This window comes from Meles meles, chromosome 1 (assembly GCF_922984935.1).
Source record: "Meles meles chromosome 1, mMelMel3.1 paternal haplotype, whole genome shotgun sequence".
NCBI lineage: Eukaryota > Metazoa > Chordata > Mammalia > Carnivora > Mustelidae > Meles > Meles meles.
The window spans coordinates 186,878,616-186,898,005 of record NC_060066.1 but is presented as its reverse complement, the minus strand read 5'-3'; the positions used below and the strand labels follow the sequence as shown (position 1 = coordinate 186,898,005).

At 40.8% G+C, this 19,390-nt stretch overlaps 1 protein-coding gene and 1 pseudogene across 1 annotated transcript; both read left to right on the top strand.

Moving 5' to 3' along the window:
* Positions 1–3,348: 3,348 nt before the first annotated feature.
* On the top strand, positions 3,349–8,655 carry NDUFS5 (NADH:ubiquinone oxidoreductase subunit S5). The gene is made up of 3 exons (XM_045981474.1): positions 3,349–3,461; positions 4,954–5,171; positions 8,428–8,655. Exons 2-3 carry the CDS (start codon positions 4,956–4,958, stop codon positions 8,530–8,532), a joined length of 321 nt encoding a protein of 106 aa, XP_045837430.1. The 5' UTR covers positions 3,349–3,461; positions 4,954–4,955; the 3' UTR covers positions 8,533–8,655.
* Positions 8,656–18,613: 9,958 nt separating this feature from the next.
* On the top strand, positions 18,614–18,790 carry LOC123927907 (annotated as a pseudogene).
* Positions 18,791–19,390: the final 600 nt, after the last annotated feature.

Genomic DNA, 19,390 nt, shown 5'->3' with positions numbered 1-19,390 from the left:
GGGCGCGCGTGCTCACTATGGCAACGGCGCAGACTCAGTTCTGGAGTGGGAATTCTGGGAGTTGTAGTTTTCCAATATTTGCAGTACCGGAAGATCGGTCACCGACATTCCTTCATACCTAGAGGACACGGGGTTGTCTGCACGGTCCGGTGGAGGGGGCCGGTGTGTCAACAGTGAACAGCATCTACAATAGAAGTCTACAAGGCTGGCGGGATTTCAAAGAAAGGCGTAGTAAATGCCTAAGGAATTTAGGAAGCTTTCACCAGAAAACGCTCCATAAATGTTCTGGACGGATTAGGCATTTGCTTGGGAGACAGTAGGAAGGTGGCGGCAAGCAGGTTGGGACATTACAGGGAAAAGAAACTATTCCTCCAAAGTTTGGAAGAGCAATTCCAGATGGCCGAGAACACAAGGAGGCTCAGTAAGCAATTATATCCGAGGATTTAGAAATAGGAAGAAATCAGATCATGAGGGGTCTTGAATGCCAAACCCCAAAATTTAACCTTTTCCTGAATACACTGACACCTGACACACAACTGAAGCAGTATGAATAACCCTGGTCTTTGTGTTCTCCCTTGTTTTGTTCATATTTCTGCTATCACTTGCTACAGCATTCTGTGTCCTAGCCCAAAGGGTTCAACAAGGGCCATGACATATGATAAGAGCTCAGGAAATATTTTGGGATTTTTTTTTTTTTAGTAAGTATTTTTTGAATGATCAGTTTTGAGTTTTAGAAAAGCAACTGGCAGCAGTAAGAAGAGTGGGTAAGAAGGGAGCAAGGCTGGATGTAAAAAGCCATCAGAGTACATTCCTTTCCCTACCTTCAGATTTCCCTCTATCCAAAGGTTGAAATTTGGCACATCAAAATACATTTCCAATGTGGGTATTGTCTGGCCAGCACTTGGAAAAAAAAAAAAAAAATTAGTCGCCCTGCATTTTAAAAGTGGCAGGTTTCACATTTAAACAATAACAAAAGATTTCTGGCTTCTCTTGAAAAACTTAGGTGATTTGACAATTTGAGGGCCCTGATTTTCTCAACAACTACAGGATGCAGCCGAGTAGCTGCCGCTGCCTTCAGACAGGACATATCGTCTCCTGTTTGTCACATTCCACACGACTCCTTCCATCAGTCAAACTGAGGCCAAATACCAGCGGCCATTTATTATGGTGCACGTTTTTATTTCCTTATAGTGAACTCTGATTGGCTTTTGAGTCACCAGTCTTTGTACTAATCTATCCTGCTTGATATCTGAGGAGTGATACAATGAAATTAGTATTTTAGAAACATTATTCAGTGAAAAACAGAATAAAGTGAGGAGCTGTGAGGCAGAGTGGAAGAAATGAATTAGAAACCTGTTTAAAGAATATTTGAGAGAACGTGGCCAGTAATTAAAGAATAGATGAAAGATGAGGAAAAGGCAAAATACAACTTCAGAGTTTCCTGCCTGAATGACTGAATAGATGATATCACCAATTTAAACAAAAAAGTGGAAGAAGTCAGAAGGGAGTTGGCATTCAATATCTTGCTACCTCTACTATTTTGTGGGCAAGAGCCATGAATTACCAATTCCATAAACTTCCAGTACTCTGCTGAAAATTTATTAGGTGTTCAGGAAATTCTAGCTGAAGTTATAGATCTGATGGGCTGGGGGGAGCAGAGGAAGAATTGGAATGCTTAAAAGAAACCAGTTAAGCTGTGGGGCCTTAGGAATTCTCTCCAGAGTTGGTAATCCTAGGGCTTGGATACCTCCAAGCATCCAGGGTAAAAACTTACACAAAAGTCCTGCAGCAGAGCAAGAATTTGACACATAGAAATGGAGATAGGGTAGAAATGGTGTCCTTCTAGGGGAAAGGGAAAAAAAAATCAGAGACTGGCTGGCAGAACTTTTCCAAGAATACAATGGAAAAGCAAGTTCTTGGATGGGGAAGATGTAGGCAGAGAATTTTGGACAATGAGGCTGGGAAGGCTAGAAGACTTGACTTCTATAAACGTTTCTGAGAGCACATCCTTTAAAGGAATAATTTTTCAGCCCAAAACTCATATTTTTCATAAATTACTTATATATACAATTGCAGTAACATTACATATTTCATAAACATTTACACCAAAGGATAGAAATTAAAGGGGCACCGGGTGCCTCAGTAACTGCAGCATTGCAACTTTTTTTTTTTTTTTAAAGATTTTATTTATTTATTTGACAGAAAGAGAGATCACAAGTAGATAGAGAGGCAGGCAGAGAGAGAGGAGGAAGCAGGCTCCCTGCAGAGCAGAGAGCCCGATGCGGGGCTCGATCCCAGGACCCTGAGATCATGACCTGAGCCGAAGGCAGCGGCTTAATCCACTGAGCCACCCAGGCGCCCAGCATTTCAACTCTTGATCTCACGGTTGTGAGTCTGAATCCTATGTTGGGTGCAAAGTTTACTGAATAAAAAAAAAAAAAAAATTTAAAAATAGAAATTTAAAGGGGCGCCTGGGTGGCTCAGTGGGTTAAGGCCTCTGCCTTCGGCTCGGGTCGTGATCCCGGGGTCCTCGGATCGAGCCCCGCATGGGGCTCTCTGCTCCGCGGGGAGCCTGCTTCCTCCTCTCTCTCTGCCTGCTTCTCTGCCTAGTTGTGATTTCTCTCTGTCAAATAAATAAAAAATATATATATAGAAATTTAAAGAAGATTAGATTAAAAAATATAAGTATTTGAGTATTTTCTTCCCTCATCCCCGTGTATATCACACATGGTACGTGGGAGGCCCTGCTGCAGTCTCTTAAAGAGAGCCCGTGGATGTTCTGAAACAGGAGCGGCATGGTCTCTGCTGACTTTCTCGAATCTGAAACGTTTAGAAGTTGAAGCATCAACCAAGGGTGGTTGCCTTGGGGAGCTTTCCACGTGCCAGGAACGGCCTCGGCGTTTTACACTTATCTCATTTAATCCCCAAAGCAACCCTACACTGCAGGTACTTAGGATGAGAAAACTGAGGCATAGTGAGGTTAAAATATATTCTCAGGGTCACACCGAAGTGGCGGAGCCAGAATTTGAACCCACCCAGCGTTATGTCCACAACCCATTAGCTCAACTACTACTGGCAGCGGTGGAGGTGGGGAAGGCACTACTTTTTCTCTCTTGTGGCCTGGCTCAAGACCCTCACCAATCCGAACTGTGGTGAGAGTGCTAGGCACCAAGCTAGCAGATAGTAGGAACTACTCCCGGGGCCCCGTCTAACGGAGTCACCTAGAAATCAGTTTACTTACAAGTCCATACCTTCAGGGGCTACTACTGACGATTGCGCAGGCGCAGACCAAAGGGCTTGGTTTCTATGGTTTCCGGGCGCGAGCGCGGAGGGAAGGTCGGGACTCGACGTCGCGCTGCAAGCGTCGCGCTGCGGGCGTCCTTTGCGGCAGGTTTCTGCGTCGCTCGCAGATCATTCGGTAGCGGCAGCCAGCGAAGAGACAAGGGCACACCGGTGCAACGGTAGGGGCTGCGTTTGTCTGCGGGCAGTTTAGCTTAAGGAGGTTCCTTCCAAGATTCCTTTAACGAATTTTCTCTTGCTTTCCTGGGTGTCCGAATTCTGGGCATGTTTTCTGCATTCCCAGGCCTTCTGCGCTACAGCCAGTGCCACTGAAGCCTATAGACCGCGCTTCTCTCGGCTCTCTGTCCAGATTAATTTAGCTTTCTGCCGGAATAATGCTTTGGCCTTCTGTTTCTTAATGTGAGGTCTACCCACCTGATCCATCAAGGCGCTGAGTGATTTCGGCGCCGCCAACCTCCAGCTCCTTTCGTTCTTCTTCACGACATGCGCTGTACGCTCCAGCCACGTCTGGGTGTTGGGTGTCCCTTAGACATACCCAGTACCGCCGGTTGTAATTTGTGCTGTGCTTTAGTGGAGTACTCTGCCCACTGACCTTAACTTGGCAAACTCAACCCAACTTAAAGGCATTTTCAAGTCTCCTGGGCAGAGTTGGTGCTTACTTCTTCGAGTCATACCCTCTTGTCCGTTGGGTTCCCGTTTCCTTGCGTGTGTGTGTCCCCATTCTAGTGCTTACGTTGCAGCTGCTGCTTTCCTCTCATTCCAGTGCCTGGAACGTTATTATTCAGTAAAAGAAAGAATGGGTAGAAAATATAAAAATTAAGTTCACCTGTAAATCTACCGCTCATACATGACTTTATTGACACTTTTTGTGCTTCCTTCCAGTCTCTTTGACACTGTAGACCCTTTTTTTTTCATTTAACATTAAAATGCACGTACCATATATATTATTTGCTTTCCCTAATGTCTGTCGTATTCTAATAGGCGGTTATCTAAATCATCCATTTCCTTATTGTTGCACACTTAAGTTATTTGAAATTTTTTTTTCTCCCAACAATTACTGAGCCCCTACCTGCCATGCCCCCATAGCAGTCATTGTTCAGTAGGTAGACATTCAGGTTAATAATCCATTACAGGGGCATGCAGAGTACTGCTGTGAGAAGTTCAGATGCTGTGAGAACACAGAAGAGGGATACCAGATTCAGGATAGTTTCACAGCAGAAGTGTCATTTGAATTGATACAAATAGAAAAATGTAAAGAAATGTTTTTGTGCTTGTGCTTTTTTGTTCTTTTCAATTATTTCTTCAGATCTATCTCAAAGAATTGGGATTATTGAGTTAAAGCATAAAGACTAACTTTTGATTAAAATGACCTTGTTAAAAAAATGACCTTATTAATACAGAGATGATTTTTTATGCATTGTTTTTTAGTTCTCATGGGTTCCCCCCCCCCCCCGGGTTTGTGAAAACACAGATATTGCTAATCTACCAGAAACTGGAGGAACTGTCAAAATGAAAAAATGAGAATATATTGGGAGAATAGCATAAAATATCTTTCTAGAGGGATACTTAAAATTAACTATCTCATCTTTCTTAGAAGTTTCTTATTTGATTGCACTTTTATGGCATTATTTCTTTTTTTATTTTTCATTTCAGCCATGCCTTTCTTTGATGTGCAGAAAAGGCTGGGCGTTGACTTAGATCAGTGGATGACAATCCAGAGTGCTGAGCAGCCTCACAAGATTCCAGCTCGATGCCATGCTTTTGAAAAAGAGTGGATAGAATGTGCGCATGGAATCGGTGCTACCCGTGCAGCGAAAGAGTGCAAGATAGAATTAGATGATTTCACAGAATGTCTGCTTCGGCAGAAAACGGTGAGGAGTGATGGAGACGGGAGCTGAATAATTTTCTTGTTTCTTTAGGGCTGCTTTTAAGTATTTTTCATTGGTTACTGACAGTGGCTTGCCCAATGCAAATTGGCAAAACTTTTGTGGTGAAACACTTTCTCTACATAGGTAGCAAGCACGTCGAGGAAGTTAAACGCCTTCAGTTTAACAATAGACCCTGAGGAGGGTCTATTGTTCCTCAGTGTTCTTTCTCACCTTCTGACATATTTTCCTTAGCATTGTACCCTGCCGTAGCCACCAGATTAGAAATCGCATGTGTGTGTATTCCCTTTTTAGCAGTAGGCTATAAAGCAGAAGTTACCAACCAGCTTTGGATGTTGGTCCTTGAACATCTCTGCATGAAAATGTTCCAGATTCATTAAACCCTCAGTGGAGAAGAGGTTAAAACCCTACAGATCTATTACATTGAACCTGGTATAACGATCTCTGGATCACTACAATTTCTACTGTGAGAAAGATGGAGGTGTTAATGAGATTGCTTTAGGTGACCTGACCAAAGAGGCAGGGGGGAAAAGGATATTAAAGGGTTGATGTCTCTCCTCAAGAGTTGAATGAGTTGTATAACATGTGGGCTGCAGTCTCCCTTAGAGAAGAAATCTTTGGTGTGGGCTGTTATTTTGCCTATTTCTCTGCTCCAGGTATAACAAGTAGAAATGTTTTTATTATTCCCAACTCCTTGAAGTTCAGGAAGGCAATTTAGATTTTTAATTAAATTTATCACAGTTCTTTGTATCAAAAATTTTTAATTTCCTGGGGTACCTGGGTGGCTCAGTGGGTTAAGTCTCTGCCTTTGGCTCAGGTCATGATCTCAGGGTCCTGGGATCAAACCCCACTTTGGGCTCTCTGCTCAGCAGGGAGCCTGCTTCCCCCTCTTTCTCTGCCTGCCTCTCTGCCTACTTGTGATCTCTCTCTGTCAAATATAAATAAAATCTAAAAAAAATTTTTTTAAATTTCCTGTCTTTTAACATTTGCTATTGGCATTTGGGTAAAGTGAAACCAAACTTGGAAGAAATTAGAGGGTATCAGGTAATAATTTTGTATTGATTTCTGCAGGAACATTGATCTTTAAATGAGTAATATTGAAGTATTACTGAGGGACAGTAAGTGGGTAGTAGTTAGCCACCTACCAGTTATTTAGTTCACAGTATGTCTTAATTTGTCTTCTCGTGGGCCCTGGTTACTTATTACTCAGATTAAGACTACTCGTCCTGGAAAATTTACACCAAAAGGAGGCAGTGTGGAGAGATGGAAAGAACATTGAATTGGGAGTTAGGAGGGCTGGTTTGTTGTTGGGTGTTTTTTTTTTTGTTTGTCTGTTTGTTTGTTTTAATTTTTTTTTAAGATTTTATTTTTAAGTAATCTCGACCCAGTATGGGGCTCGAACCAACAACCTGGAGATAAAGAGCCACACACTCCATCTACTGAGCCAGCCGGGTGCTCTCAGAGAGCTGGGTTTTGTTGTTGGTTCTGCCACCACTGGTTTTGTGACTTTGGGAAGTCACTTCCCTTTTTTGGTCTCAGTTTCCTTATCTGGAGATATCCAAGAGTTGCTCTCAAATCACTTTCTCATCCTGTGACTTTGTAAATAGGTCTGTTTCTGTTTTAGCCATCACACTGAATGACTAGCTAGCTAGTGAATCAGGGAATTAGAATCAAGCATTGTTCTAAGTTCTCAGCTTGTGATTGTGGAATTATTTCACACAATAATCCTGGGAGATGCTTTCCTAGAGTTTTTCCACTAAACAATTAAAAACTTGGAGCAAGACTACAACATGGGATATTTTACTGAATATACTAACTTTTCATGCCTTTGTGGTAACTTACTCATCAAAAAAAAAAAAAAATGTATTTATTGAAGCACCTGTTCTGTCAGGAGCTATTGTAGGTGCTAGGAATATACAGTAAGAAAACAACAAAATGTCTCTACCCTAAAGGAGCTTATATTTGGGTAAGGAAGTGTCAGAATTAACAAATAAGTTAAAATAGTGTGTTAGGTGTTGGTAAGTGCAGCAGAGAAGATAAAGATAGAAAGCACGGCGTGTGGGAGCCGAGTGGATGCTCTTTTTCTCTCTCTTTTAAATAGAGTGGTCAGAGAAGAGCTCAGCACTAGAAGGTGTTTGAGCAGAGACTTAAAGTGTGCCATGTGGATGTGAGGGAAGAATGTTCTGGTTAGAGGAAAGAGCAAGTACAAAGGTCCCCAAGCTAGAAGAGAGACAATGAGGGAAAGTATTAAGATACAAGGTCAGAGTGCGGGCGGGGGGGCAACAAGCTGTAAAGTCAGAGGTAAGCCTAGTAAGTCGTTACAAAGAGGGATTCAGCTTTTTTCTCAGTAAGATGGGAAGCCATTGGGTTTGGGGCAGAGGAATGATGCAGTCAGGATTAAGGGGTATATTATCTGTGTCGCAGAATCCATGCGAATTACAGCTTTCCTACAGTCTCATACAGCATGGCTTTCATTGGTTGGGAGACAACCAGTATCCTACTGAGAGGAGGAGGCAGAACTCAGGGCCCAGTAGTGGCTAGTAGCTGACCACATACCAGGTCTTTATTTCGGTGTGATAAAGGGAAACCTCATATTGGCTGTTTCTGCTTTCTTCACACCCAGTGAACAGTCACCAGCAGCCGTGCCAGTTACACATAGAGAGGTCAGGATTGTATCAGCTGTGAGACCTTCTCAGTATTGTATGAAGATTTTAAGTATGCACAACTATGCCTCTTAAAGGTTTTTGATCTATGTTTTGTTACTGTTTTTGTAAATACCTGAATTCCTATATGTAACAGGAACATTTTAGTTTCTATTTTTAAAGGAGGTATTATTATGCATACCAGGAATTTGTTAAAAAGTGTGGGAAGTGATTTCAAGTTACTTCTTTAAAGAAAGATTTCATCTCAGAGGACCTCTCGGATGACAAGCTTCCATAGTTTAAAAATGAAACCAATTTTCTTTTAAGTTTTTTTTTTTTAAAGATTTTATATATTTTTTTGACAGACAGAGATCACAAGTAGGCAGAGAAAGAGGAGGAAGCAGGCTCCCTGCTGAGCAGAGAGCCCGATGCAGGGCTCGATCCCAGGACCCTGAGATCATGACCTGAGCCGAAGGCAGAGGCTTTAACCCACTGAGCCACCCAGGCGCCCCATGAAACCAATTTTCATTCTGTTTCTCTAGGCCTCAACTTTATGATATGTATTTCCCCCTAGTTTAAATACTTCTTTCCTTTGACAGATGAAACGTCTGAGTGAGATCAGAAGGCAGCGGAATAAACTAATAAAGGAAGGGAAGTACACACCTCCACCTCACCACTCGGGCAAGGAGGACCCTAGGCCCTGAGCAGAGCTGCTGCTGATGGCTGGAGCCTGATTTTCATGTTTTCTCTTCTCCACTGGAAAGCTCATTTATCTAAAACCTCTTTGTGAAAGTGTCTAAAAATAAAGAATTGCTCTGTCCTATTTATTCTGTTTTCTCTGGATCATAATTTTCTATAATGAGATTGCAACCTTTTTTTAAAATTTGGAAAAATGCCTTTACCTGTGCCTTAAGAATTAGCATGTAGGCAATAGTAAGCAGCATGTAATGACACTTAGTATATATAGGTACTTTAAGTATGTTAACTTGTTTAAGAAGTTGCAGGATTCTTTACTGCTTTCACTCTGGTTTATCTTCCGTAAAACATAGACTCAGGCTGGGAAGGGGAGGCAGTAGAGAGAATGGTTGTGCATGCTCAGATAACTTAATTTTGTTTTTATTTCATTTAATTAATAAATTTCCTCCCCAGATAATTTTGAAGAAGCAATCCCATAGTTTCAGTTTGCTATTTTATATCAGTGGCATATTAGTACTTCTAATTGACATATTCAGGAAGTTTGATTGTTTTTTAAGATTTTATTCATTGTCAGAGAGAGAGAGAACACAAGCAGGGGAAGTGGCAGGCAGAGGGAGAAGTAGGCTCCCCACTGAGCAAGGAGCCCTATGTGGGACTCGATCCCAGTACCCTGGGATTATGACCTGAGCGGAAGGCAGATGCTTCACCGACTGAACCACCTAGGCGTCCCTAGGAATTTTTTGTTGTTGTTTTTATGATTTTATTTATTTAAATAAAATCTCTCTGAAACAGAGAGAGAGAACAGAAGTAGTGGGGCAGAGGGGAGAGATAAGCAGACTCCCTGCTGAGCAGGGAGCTCAATGCGGAACCCAATCCCAGGTGCCCCTTTTAAAATAAAAATCCAGATGTAGCAGGGAGGTATGAACCTTAAAAAATTAACATAAGTGTTGAGAATACAATTAAGACCTCAGATATCTTTTAGAATTTTTGCCAGTGCTTTTTTGTACGTGTGGTAAAATACACATAACACAAGGTTTACCATCTTAACCACTTTTTTCCCTATATTAACTCCTTTAAGTATGCAGTTACTAAGTATATTCACATTGTTGTACAACCATCACCATCATCCATCTTGAGAACACTTCTCATCTTGCAAAACAAGCTCTTTAATTCCCCCTACAGTAACTCCCTACTCCTCCTTCCCCACAGCCCCTGGAAACCACTATTCTACTTTCTATGATTTAATTATTCCACTTCACTTAAGTGGAATAATACAGTATTTGTCTCTTTGTGACTGGTTTATTTCACTTAGCATACTGTTCTCAGGGTTCTTATTGCATATTGCAGAATTTCTTTCCTTTTTAAGACTGAATAATATTCCATTGTGTGTACACCAATTTTGCTTATTTATCTATTGGTGGACATGCCGGTTGCTTCCATGTTTTAGCTTTTGTGAATAATACTGCTATGAATATGGGTATACAGATAATTTATTTAAGACTCTGTTTTCAGTTTTTTTGAGTATATACCCAGAAATGGAAAGCTTTTATTTTTATTTATTTATTTTTTTAAAGATTTTATTTATTTATTTATTTGACAGAGACAGATACCACAAGTAGGCAGAGAGGCGGGCAGAGAGAGAGAGGAGGAAGCAGACTCCCTGCTGAGCAGAGAGCCTGATGCGGGGCTTGATCCAGGACCCTGGGATCATGACCTGAGCCGAAGGCAGAGGCTTTAACCCACTGAGCCACACAGGCACCCCTGAAAGCTTTTATTTTAATATAAATATAAAATTGGAACTGCCATGCTATTTTCCACAGTGGCTGCATCATTTTTTACATTCCCACCAACAGCACACAAGTGTTCCAGTCTTCATATCCTCGCCAACACTTGTTATTTTCTGGGTTTTTTTTATTGTTGTTAGTAGCTATCTAATAGATATGAGGTGGTATCTCATTGTATTTTTTTGTGTTTTTTTTTAAGATTATATTTATTTGAGAGAGAGCACAAGTAGGGGTTGAGAGGGAGAGGGAGAAACAGACTCCCCACTGAGCAAGTTACCCAACTTGGGTCTAGATCCCAAGTCCCTGGGATCATGACCTTAGCCAAAGGCAGACACTTCACCAACTAAGCCACCCAGGTGCCCCTCGTTGTAGTTTTGATTTTGCATTTTTGTAGTGATTAGCGATGTTGAATCTTTTCATGCGCTTATTAGTCATTTGTGTATCTTCTTTGGATAAATGTCTATTCAAGTCCTTTGCCCACTTTTTAATTGAATTTTTTGTTGTTGAGTTTTAGGAGTTCTCTGTATATTTGGGATATTGATTCCTTATCAGATATGTGATTTGCAAATATTTTCATTTTGTAAGTTTACTCTGCTGTTAATGTTTTTTGATGCACCAAGTTTTAAATTTTTCATGAACTCGAATTTGTTTTTCTGTGTTGGTTTTGATGTTGTATCCAAGTAATCATTTCAGATACAGTGTTGGGAAGCTTTTCTCCTGTTTCTTTTCAATTACAGTTTTAGGTCTTATATTTAGGTCCTGGATCCACTTCGAGTTAATTTTTGTATATAGTGTTACGTAAGTGTCCAACTTCATTCTTTTGCATGTAGATACCCAGCTTTTCCAGCATTTGTTGGAGACTGTTTTCCCTAGTGAATGGTCCTGATACCCTTCTCAGAATTCATTTGGTTATACATGCAAGGGTTTATTTCTGGATTCTGCTCAATTCTGTCTGTGTGTCTGTCTTTCTCCCACTACCACACTGTTTTGATTACTGTAGTCTTTTAGTAAGTTTTAAGTAAGGAGGAGTGAGTCTTCCAGCTTTGTTCTTGTTTTTCAGGATTATTTTGGCTCTTCAGGGTCCCTTGAAATTCTGTATGAATTTTAGGATGGGTTTTTCTCTTTTGCAAAAAATACTGGGGTTTTGATAGGGATTATATTAAATCCGTAGCTTGCTTTGGGTAATATTGACAATGACACTAAATCTTTTAATCCATGAACACAGGATATCTTTTTGTGTTTATGTCTTCTTTAGTTTCTTTTAGCAATATTTTGTACTTTTCACTGGACAAGTCTTTCACCTCCTTGGTTAATTCCCAAGTTGGTGGTTTTTGTTTTTTAATACATGCAGCTGTCTGTTTTTAAATTTTTTAAAGAGTTTATTTATTTTTTAGTAATCTCTACACTCAGTGTGGGTTTTGAACTAACAACCCCCAGATGAAGAGTCACATGCTCTACCATTTGAACCAGTCAGTGCCCTGGGTTTTGTTTTTTTGTTTTTTTTTTTAATGCTACTTTAAGTAGAATTGGTATTGTAATCTCCTTTTTGTATTGTGCATTATTCGTCTTGCAGCATTTTGAGTTAAAAATACCAGCTGTAGGGCTCTAATATAAGATTCTCCTCAAAAGAGAAAGTACATTGCCTTGCACTCTCAAAATTGGAAGGAAGGGATTTGGCATTTGAGCAAGATCCTTCTTATTCTTTGTGTTAAAGGGCAAATCTTTATCCAAGCAGCATTTTCTTAAACTACTTACTCACCAGTCACAATGGAAAAACAACCTGGAGTCCTTCCAGCAAGATCCCATGCTGTGCGTGTCCTGTGTCAGGTTGTTTCATTGTGCACACAAGCTTTTCTGAGTTTTTTAAGTCCAAAACGGAATTCCTTGCATATATATTTTTTTGAGAATCAGAGAGGGCAATTGGAAATGCCAGAGAAGAAAACAGATTATTAATCAAGGCTTAAAGTAGGTACATGCCCTTTAATTCAAAGATCTTTTATTTGAATGAAAACATTCAAAGATGTTTTATTTCTGAGCTCTTGGTTGTGGAATGATAGGAAACCAAATTCCATTAGATTGTATTTACCTGAAGGTAAAAAATGAGTGGCAGGGAATACTTAATTGTATTTGTTGGAAAACATTGCCTTCATGTCCTTACAGAATATCAAAAGCCTTCATTTCTATCAAATACCCGTAAATAGCTTTTGGGCAAGCAACCTTGCCTTTTGCAATTTTGCCTTTTGCAAAGGCAATTATGCCTTTGTCTGCTTGGTCAGTGTTCTCCCTGTATTGCTTTTTTGAGAACTTTTTTTTTAATGAACTGTTGAAAGCAAGGAGCCAGCTCCAAGACCCCTGTTCTTTAAGCAGTTCGAATAAGCACAAATGGGACTGTATCTTTTTTATTATTATTATTTTTAAGATTTTATTTATTTGAGAGACAGACCGAGCATGAGGAGGGGATAGAGGAAGAGGGACAAGCAGACTCCCTGCTGAGTGGGGAGCCAGGTGAGCACGGGGCTTGATCCCAGGACTCTGAGATCATGATCTGAGTCAAATCAGACGCTTAACCAGTTGAACCACTCAGGCGCCCAAGGACTGCATCTTTTGGGCCAACTAGGTTGGTGCAGAACTGAGTTTGGGAGGCAGGAGGGACAAAGCGGTGAGGTTCTTTGCAGCTGATGATTAAACAGAGGGCACGTTACTTGCTTCCTCAAAACAGCATTTTTGGTTCCCCTTGCCCTGTCCTTTCCTACACTCTAGTAAGTGGGACTACTAACCCCTTTGGCCTGTGCTTCTTGACCCTGAGTGCTTAACTCAGCACAAAAGGGAAACCACTGAGTGCTTTGGCAGCTGCGTTTTTCATTTAATGTTTTTGAATAGGTAATTGCTGTTGTTCGGAATTCAAAAGGTATGAAAGATACATAATGAAAAATCTTCCCCAGTCATATAGTACCCCTACCCAAAGGCAACCAGTATTTTTGAATATCCTAGAGATAACTCTGTGCCCATACACACATTTTCTTTGTGCTTTAAAAAAATTTTTTTTAATTTTTATTTATTTATTTGATAGAGAGAGCACAAGTAGGGGGAGTAGCAGGCAGAGGGAGAGGGAGAAGCAGGCTCCCTGCTAAACAAGGAGCTGGATTTGGAGCTCCATCCCAGGATCCTGGGATCATGATCTGAGCTGAAAGCAGATGCTTAACCACCTGAGCCATCCAGGTGCCCCTTGTCCTTTTTAAAACAAATGGTAGTAAGTTATGCACATAATTTCTGCATTTTGCTTTCTTCACCTGTTTTTTCAGGAATGTTCCAAATCAGGCACATGACCCAGTTGGAGCCAATGAGTGAGACTTAGAATCCTAGAAGAGGGGAATGATGTTTCCTCTGGATTTAAGGCAAAGGAGGTTTAAGTTCTGTAGGTACTAAAGACTTGTTTTATTCATTTGATTAAGGAACCATGTTACTAACATAATATAAAGGTATATATTCAGTAGATGAAAAGGAACAGTCATTTAGAAAAACTGCTCTCTGGTAACCTGAGCTTCCACATCAACTTTTATAAAACTAGTCCTGTTCTTTGACTTTGAAGTTGTATAAGCCAATAAATTCCCTTTTCCCTAAACCAGTGCCAGTTGGATTTTTGTCACTTCCAATAAAAAGAGGCCCCACTGAATAGCAAGTACATCAAAGTTGTGTCATTTTACGTCTTAGGAAACAGGCTTCGAAGTGTGAAGTAACCTACCTAGGATCAAACATCTAAGTATTAGAAACAGAATTTTTTTTAAAGAGTGAGTGAGTGAGAAAGAGGCCACAGGCAAGGGGAGGTGCAGAGGGAGTAGAAGAAGCTTAACCAACTGAGTCACCCAGGCACCTCTGGGTCACATTTTCTGTTCTTTGCATGTCATACAATTTGATAGTGTATTTCAGATACTGTTTATATAAAAGAATAGTTTCTTTTCTTTTTTTAAAGATTTTATTTATTTATTTGACAGACAGAGATTTCAAGTAGGCACAGAGGCAGGCAGAGAGAGAGAGAGGAGGAAGCAGGCTCCCTGCTGAGCAGAGAACCCGATGCGGGACTTGATCCCAGGACCCTGGGATCATGACCTGAGCCGAAGGCAGAGGCTTTAACCCACTGAGCCACCCAGGCACCCCAAGAATAGTTTCTTATTAAAGAGATAAAAAGGAAATAAACATCGAACAAATAAAATATAATACTTGTTTTATAGAAACCCTTTTCTCTAACCATCAGAGGGATACATCATTCAGATTGGTCTTAGAGTAGGGTTAGAGCTGAATTGTGGCTTTAAATTGATTTCACCTGTGATTAACCCAACTCCCAATCTTCCTAGACGCTGTCTTTTTGATCTTGTCAGAATTTGATCTGGGAAGAATTTGGGTTGGTTGCATTTCTAGATATTCTTAGTTCACCTTTGGCATCAACTCTGACAGGGTCCCAGAATGTAATCACCCCCAAGAATGTGCACAGCTACATTATTTATATGTAGGGGAAGGCAGCAGCTGACTTTGCCTTAACCCTGCAATATCTCCTTACCAATGGCAGGCCTACCCATACCCACACTAGGAGCCATGCACCTGCTCCCTAGACTAGAAGCTGACCAGTGCTGTTAACTACATATTTTTTTGGAGTTCAGTTCAAGGCTTCCTTGTATATACCATTTTTTAATTAGCACCATGGAAAACCTTGAATTTTTGACTGGGTTTTTCTTATCACATTAGCAAGAGGTCAACTAGAAGTGGAAACCTAGACTTAGATTCAAATTCTACTTCCAGAGCGCCTGGGTAGCTCACTTAGTTAAGTATCTGCTTTCAACTCAGCTCATGATCCCAAGGTCCCGGGATCTAGCCCCACACCAGGCTCCATACTCCCTAAAAAATGATAAATAAATAAAACACTTAGGAATAAAAATTTAGCAAAAGTGTAAAACTTAACTCTTAAAACATGGATGAAAGAAATTAAAATCTGTAAAATGGAGAGGCGTGTTCATGGATCAGAAGATACTATTGTGAAGATGGCATTACTTCCCAAATTGATCTGCAGATTTAACATAATCCCTATCAGAATCCCAGCTAGCTTCTTTGTAGAAATTGACAAACTGGATCTTAAAATTCTTATGGAATTATAAGGGACCCAGAATAGCCAGAGCAATCTTGAAAATGAAGAAGAAAGAGGAGGGCTCTCACTTCCTAATTTCAAAAATACTACAAAGCATTAGTAATGAAGATGGTGTGATACTGGCATAAGTGTAGACATACGTGGATCAGTGGAACAGAATTGAGAGTCCAGAAGTAAGCCCATATATTTATTGGTCAATTGATTTTGACATTGGATAAAATTAAATTTCCACAGGTCCAAAGAGATCAGCCAGTAATATGGCTACCTGACAGAATAAAATCAACACTCTTGAAAAGATAATAATAGAAGCCAGAGTCTCTACTACTTTTTATCACTCACAATATTCAGTATATAGTAGACGTGTATACTGTAAACAGGAAATGTGACCCATAGTAAGGGGAAAAAAGAGTCAACAGAAACAGACCCCAAGATGATTCAGGAATTCAGTTAGCAGACAAGGACTGAAAAGCATCTGTTAAAAATATGTTTATGGGGTGCCTGGGTGGCTCAGTCAGTTAAGTGATTGACTCTTGATTTCAGTTCAGATCATGATCTCAGGGTCGTGAGATCAAGCCCTGTGTTGGGCTCCACACTCAGCAGGGTCTGCTTGAGATTTTCTCTCCATCTCCTTTAGCCCCTTCCCTTCTTGCTCTCTGTCTCTCTCAAATAAATCTTTAAAAAAATATATGTTTATGTACTGTAATATATGAAAAAAATTTCTCTTAGAAGAGAAATGAAAACATGGGAAAGCAAATGAAATTTTAGAACTGAAAACTACCATATCTAAAATGAAAAATTCATTAGGGGTGCCTGAGTGGCTTAGTCGGTTGAGCCACTGACTAGATTTTGGCTCAGGTCATGATCTTAGGATCATGAGTTCAAGCCCCACATCAAGCTCTTTGCTTAGGGTGGAGTCTTCTTGAGATTGTCTCCTTCTTCCTCTGCCCCTCCCCTTCCTCCCCCTCCTCACTCTCAATGGATGGATTTTAAAAATATTAAAATGAAAAATTCACTAGATGGGCTTAACAACAAATCAGACAGAATAAGGTTCAGTGACACTGAAGATTAATCAAAGAGGTTTAATTACAAAGAAAGAGAGCATAAAAGCCAATAGAAGGAATCTCAAAAGTAAGTTTCTGAAAGAAGTCAGACACAAGAGACTGCATATATTGTATGATTCCATTCACAGGAATTTTAAGACCAGACAAAGTAATCTCCGGTAATAGAAAACAAAGCAGTAAGTGTCTATGAGGGACAATTGGACGGGAATTGAACAGGAGAGAACATGAGGACTTTTGAGGGTGGCGGAAAGGTTCTTTTTCTTGATTGTAGTGGTGATTACGTGGATGCATACAGTCATCAGAACTCAGGAAACTGCACTTAAGAGCTGTGCATTTAATTGTATGTGTAATATTAACCTACCAGAAGGCAAGAAAAAAGGAACAGGAACAAAAACAGGTGAAATAGATAAGTGGCAAAGTGGTATACTTAATCCCAGCCAGATTGATACTTACGAAATGGTAAATACATAAGTAAATGTAAAAGGTAGCTTTTTTGCTTCTCTGAATGTCTGTGAAAACTGCAAAATGATGATAAAAATTAAAGACAACTGTTGGGGGGCACCTGGGTGGCTCAGTGGGTTAAAGCCCCTGCCTTCAGCTCAGGTCATGATCCCAAGGTCCTGGGATCGAGCCCCACATCAGGCTCTCTGCTCGGCGGGGAGCCTGCTTCCCCCTCTCTTTCTGCCTGCCTCTCTGCCTACTTGTGATCTCAGTCTGTCAAATAAATAAATAAAATCTTAAAAAAAAAAAAAAAAGACAACTGTGGTAGGCTGCTTCTAAAATGACTCCCAGTGATCTCCATCCCCTGAAACTCATGTTCTCTGTAATCCCCTTTTATGGTGTTACACCTGACTTTGTGACTTGTTTCTAACAGAGTATGTCAAAGGGGACAGGGTGCATAGGACTGTTATTTCCACTTTGCTGGCTGGTTCTCTCCCTCACTCACTCTGCTCACTTGCTCACTTTGAAGAAGCAAGATGCCTTGGACTTTGACAGCTACCCCCACCACCCATCCAGCAGCAGTGAAGTAACCCTCATCCATGCAGAGGAGGGTTTTGGAGATGAGGAAACTAATGAAAGAGGTTCTTTTTTTTTTTAAGATTTTATTTATTTATTTGACAGAGACACAATGAGAGAGGGAACACAAGCAGGGGGGTGGGAGAGGCGAAGCAGTCTTCCCACCGAGCAGAGAGCCTGATGATCCCAGGACCCTGGGATCATGATCTGAGCTGAAGGCAGACGCCCAACCGACTGAGGCACCCAAGGGGCCTGAAAGAATTTCTTTAAAACCTATGTGTGTGGGCCACCTGGGTAGCTCAGTTGGTTAAGCAACTGCCTTCAGCTCAGGTCAAGAGCTGAAGTCCAGGGATCCTGGAGTCCAGGGATCAAGTCCCACATCAGGCTCCCTGCTCGGTGGGGAGTCTGCTTCTCCCTCTTCCTTTGCCACTCCTCCTGCTTGTGCACATGCTCTCTCTCTCAAATAAATAAAAATTTAAAAACCCTATATATGAAGTTCTAGGCAGACCCCAGAACGACAGGTCAAAATGAATATAATTCGTATGACAGATATTTGGGAACTGACTACAGTGCAGGTTTTCAGATTGGTCTCTGGTGGCACGCACAAGAAGCAGACCAGAATAGCACTGCAGGCACTCTGGAAACGAAATTGTCTTGGGAATGACAGCTCTCAAAATTAAACCAAGACCTGGGCACTAAACTAAATAGTGTGACTTCCAGCCAAAATAGATTGAGGTAGGATCCAGAGTCTCATAACCTAATACACAAAATGTCCAGGTTTCAATAGATAATCACTCATCATGCCAAGAACTAGGAACTTGAATGATCTGTGATGCCAACACAAAGATAATTTAGATGTTGGAATTATCTGACAAAGATTTTAAAGCAGTCATCATAAAAATACTTCAGTGAGCAATTACAAACTCTTGAAATAAAATAAAAATCTCAGCAAGTAGAAAAACATGGGAACCAATCAGAAATTACTGAGCTGAAAAGTAGAACTCACTGGATGGGCTCAGAATCCAAAGGACAGAAGACTCAGTGAATTTACTAGTAGTACAGTTCTAGAAAATGTAAGAGAGTATATGTTAGCTTTGCGCAGTGGCAGTATCGTAGCCAATGAGGTTTATCCGAGGCGCGATTATTGCTAATTGAGAGTATATGTATATGATCTTAGGTTGACAAAGGTATCTTACAAAGAACTCAGAAGCCACTGACCATTAAGAGAAATTGATAAATTGGATTTTATTAAATTACAACTTCTGTTCATGAGAAGACAGTATTAAAAATGAATAGGCGGGGTGCCTGGGTGGCTCAGTGAGTTAAGCCTCTGTCTTCTGCTCAGGTCGTGGTCCTGGGGTCCTGGGATCGAGCCTTGCATCAGGCTCTCTGCTCAGCGGGGAGCCTGCTTCCCCCCTCTCTCTGCCTGCCTCTCTGCCTACGTGTGATCTCTGTCAAATAAATAAATAAAATCTTTAAAAAATAATAAAAATGAATAGGCAAGCCGGGGCACCTGGGTGGCTCAGTCAGTTAAGTGTCTTCCGTCAGCTTGGGTCATGATTCTGGGGTCCTGGGCTTGAGTCCTGCCTCTGGCTCCCTGCTCAACCAGGAGCCTGCTTCTCCCTCTCCCTCTGCTGCTCCCTCTGCTTGTGCTCTCTCTCTGTGTCAAATAAATAAAATCTTAAAAAAAAAAATGAAGCGGCAAGCCAAGATTGGGAGAAATCTCTAAAATACATAAATATGATAAAGGTCTTATATCTAGAATATGTATGCGTTTGTGTGTGTGTGTGTGTGTGTGTGTGTGTGTGTGTGAACACATATATGCATCTATAAGTTGCATTTCTTCAAATCTGTAGTAAAAAGGCTA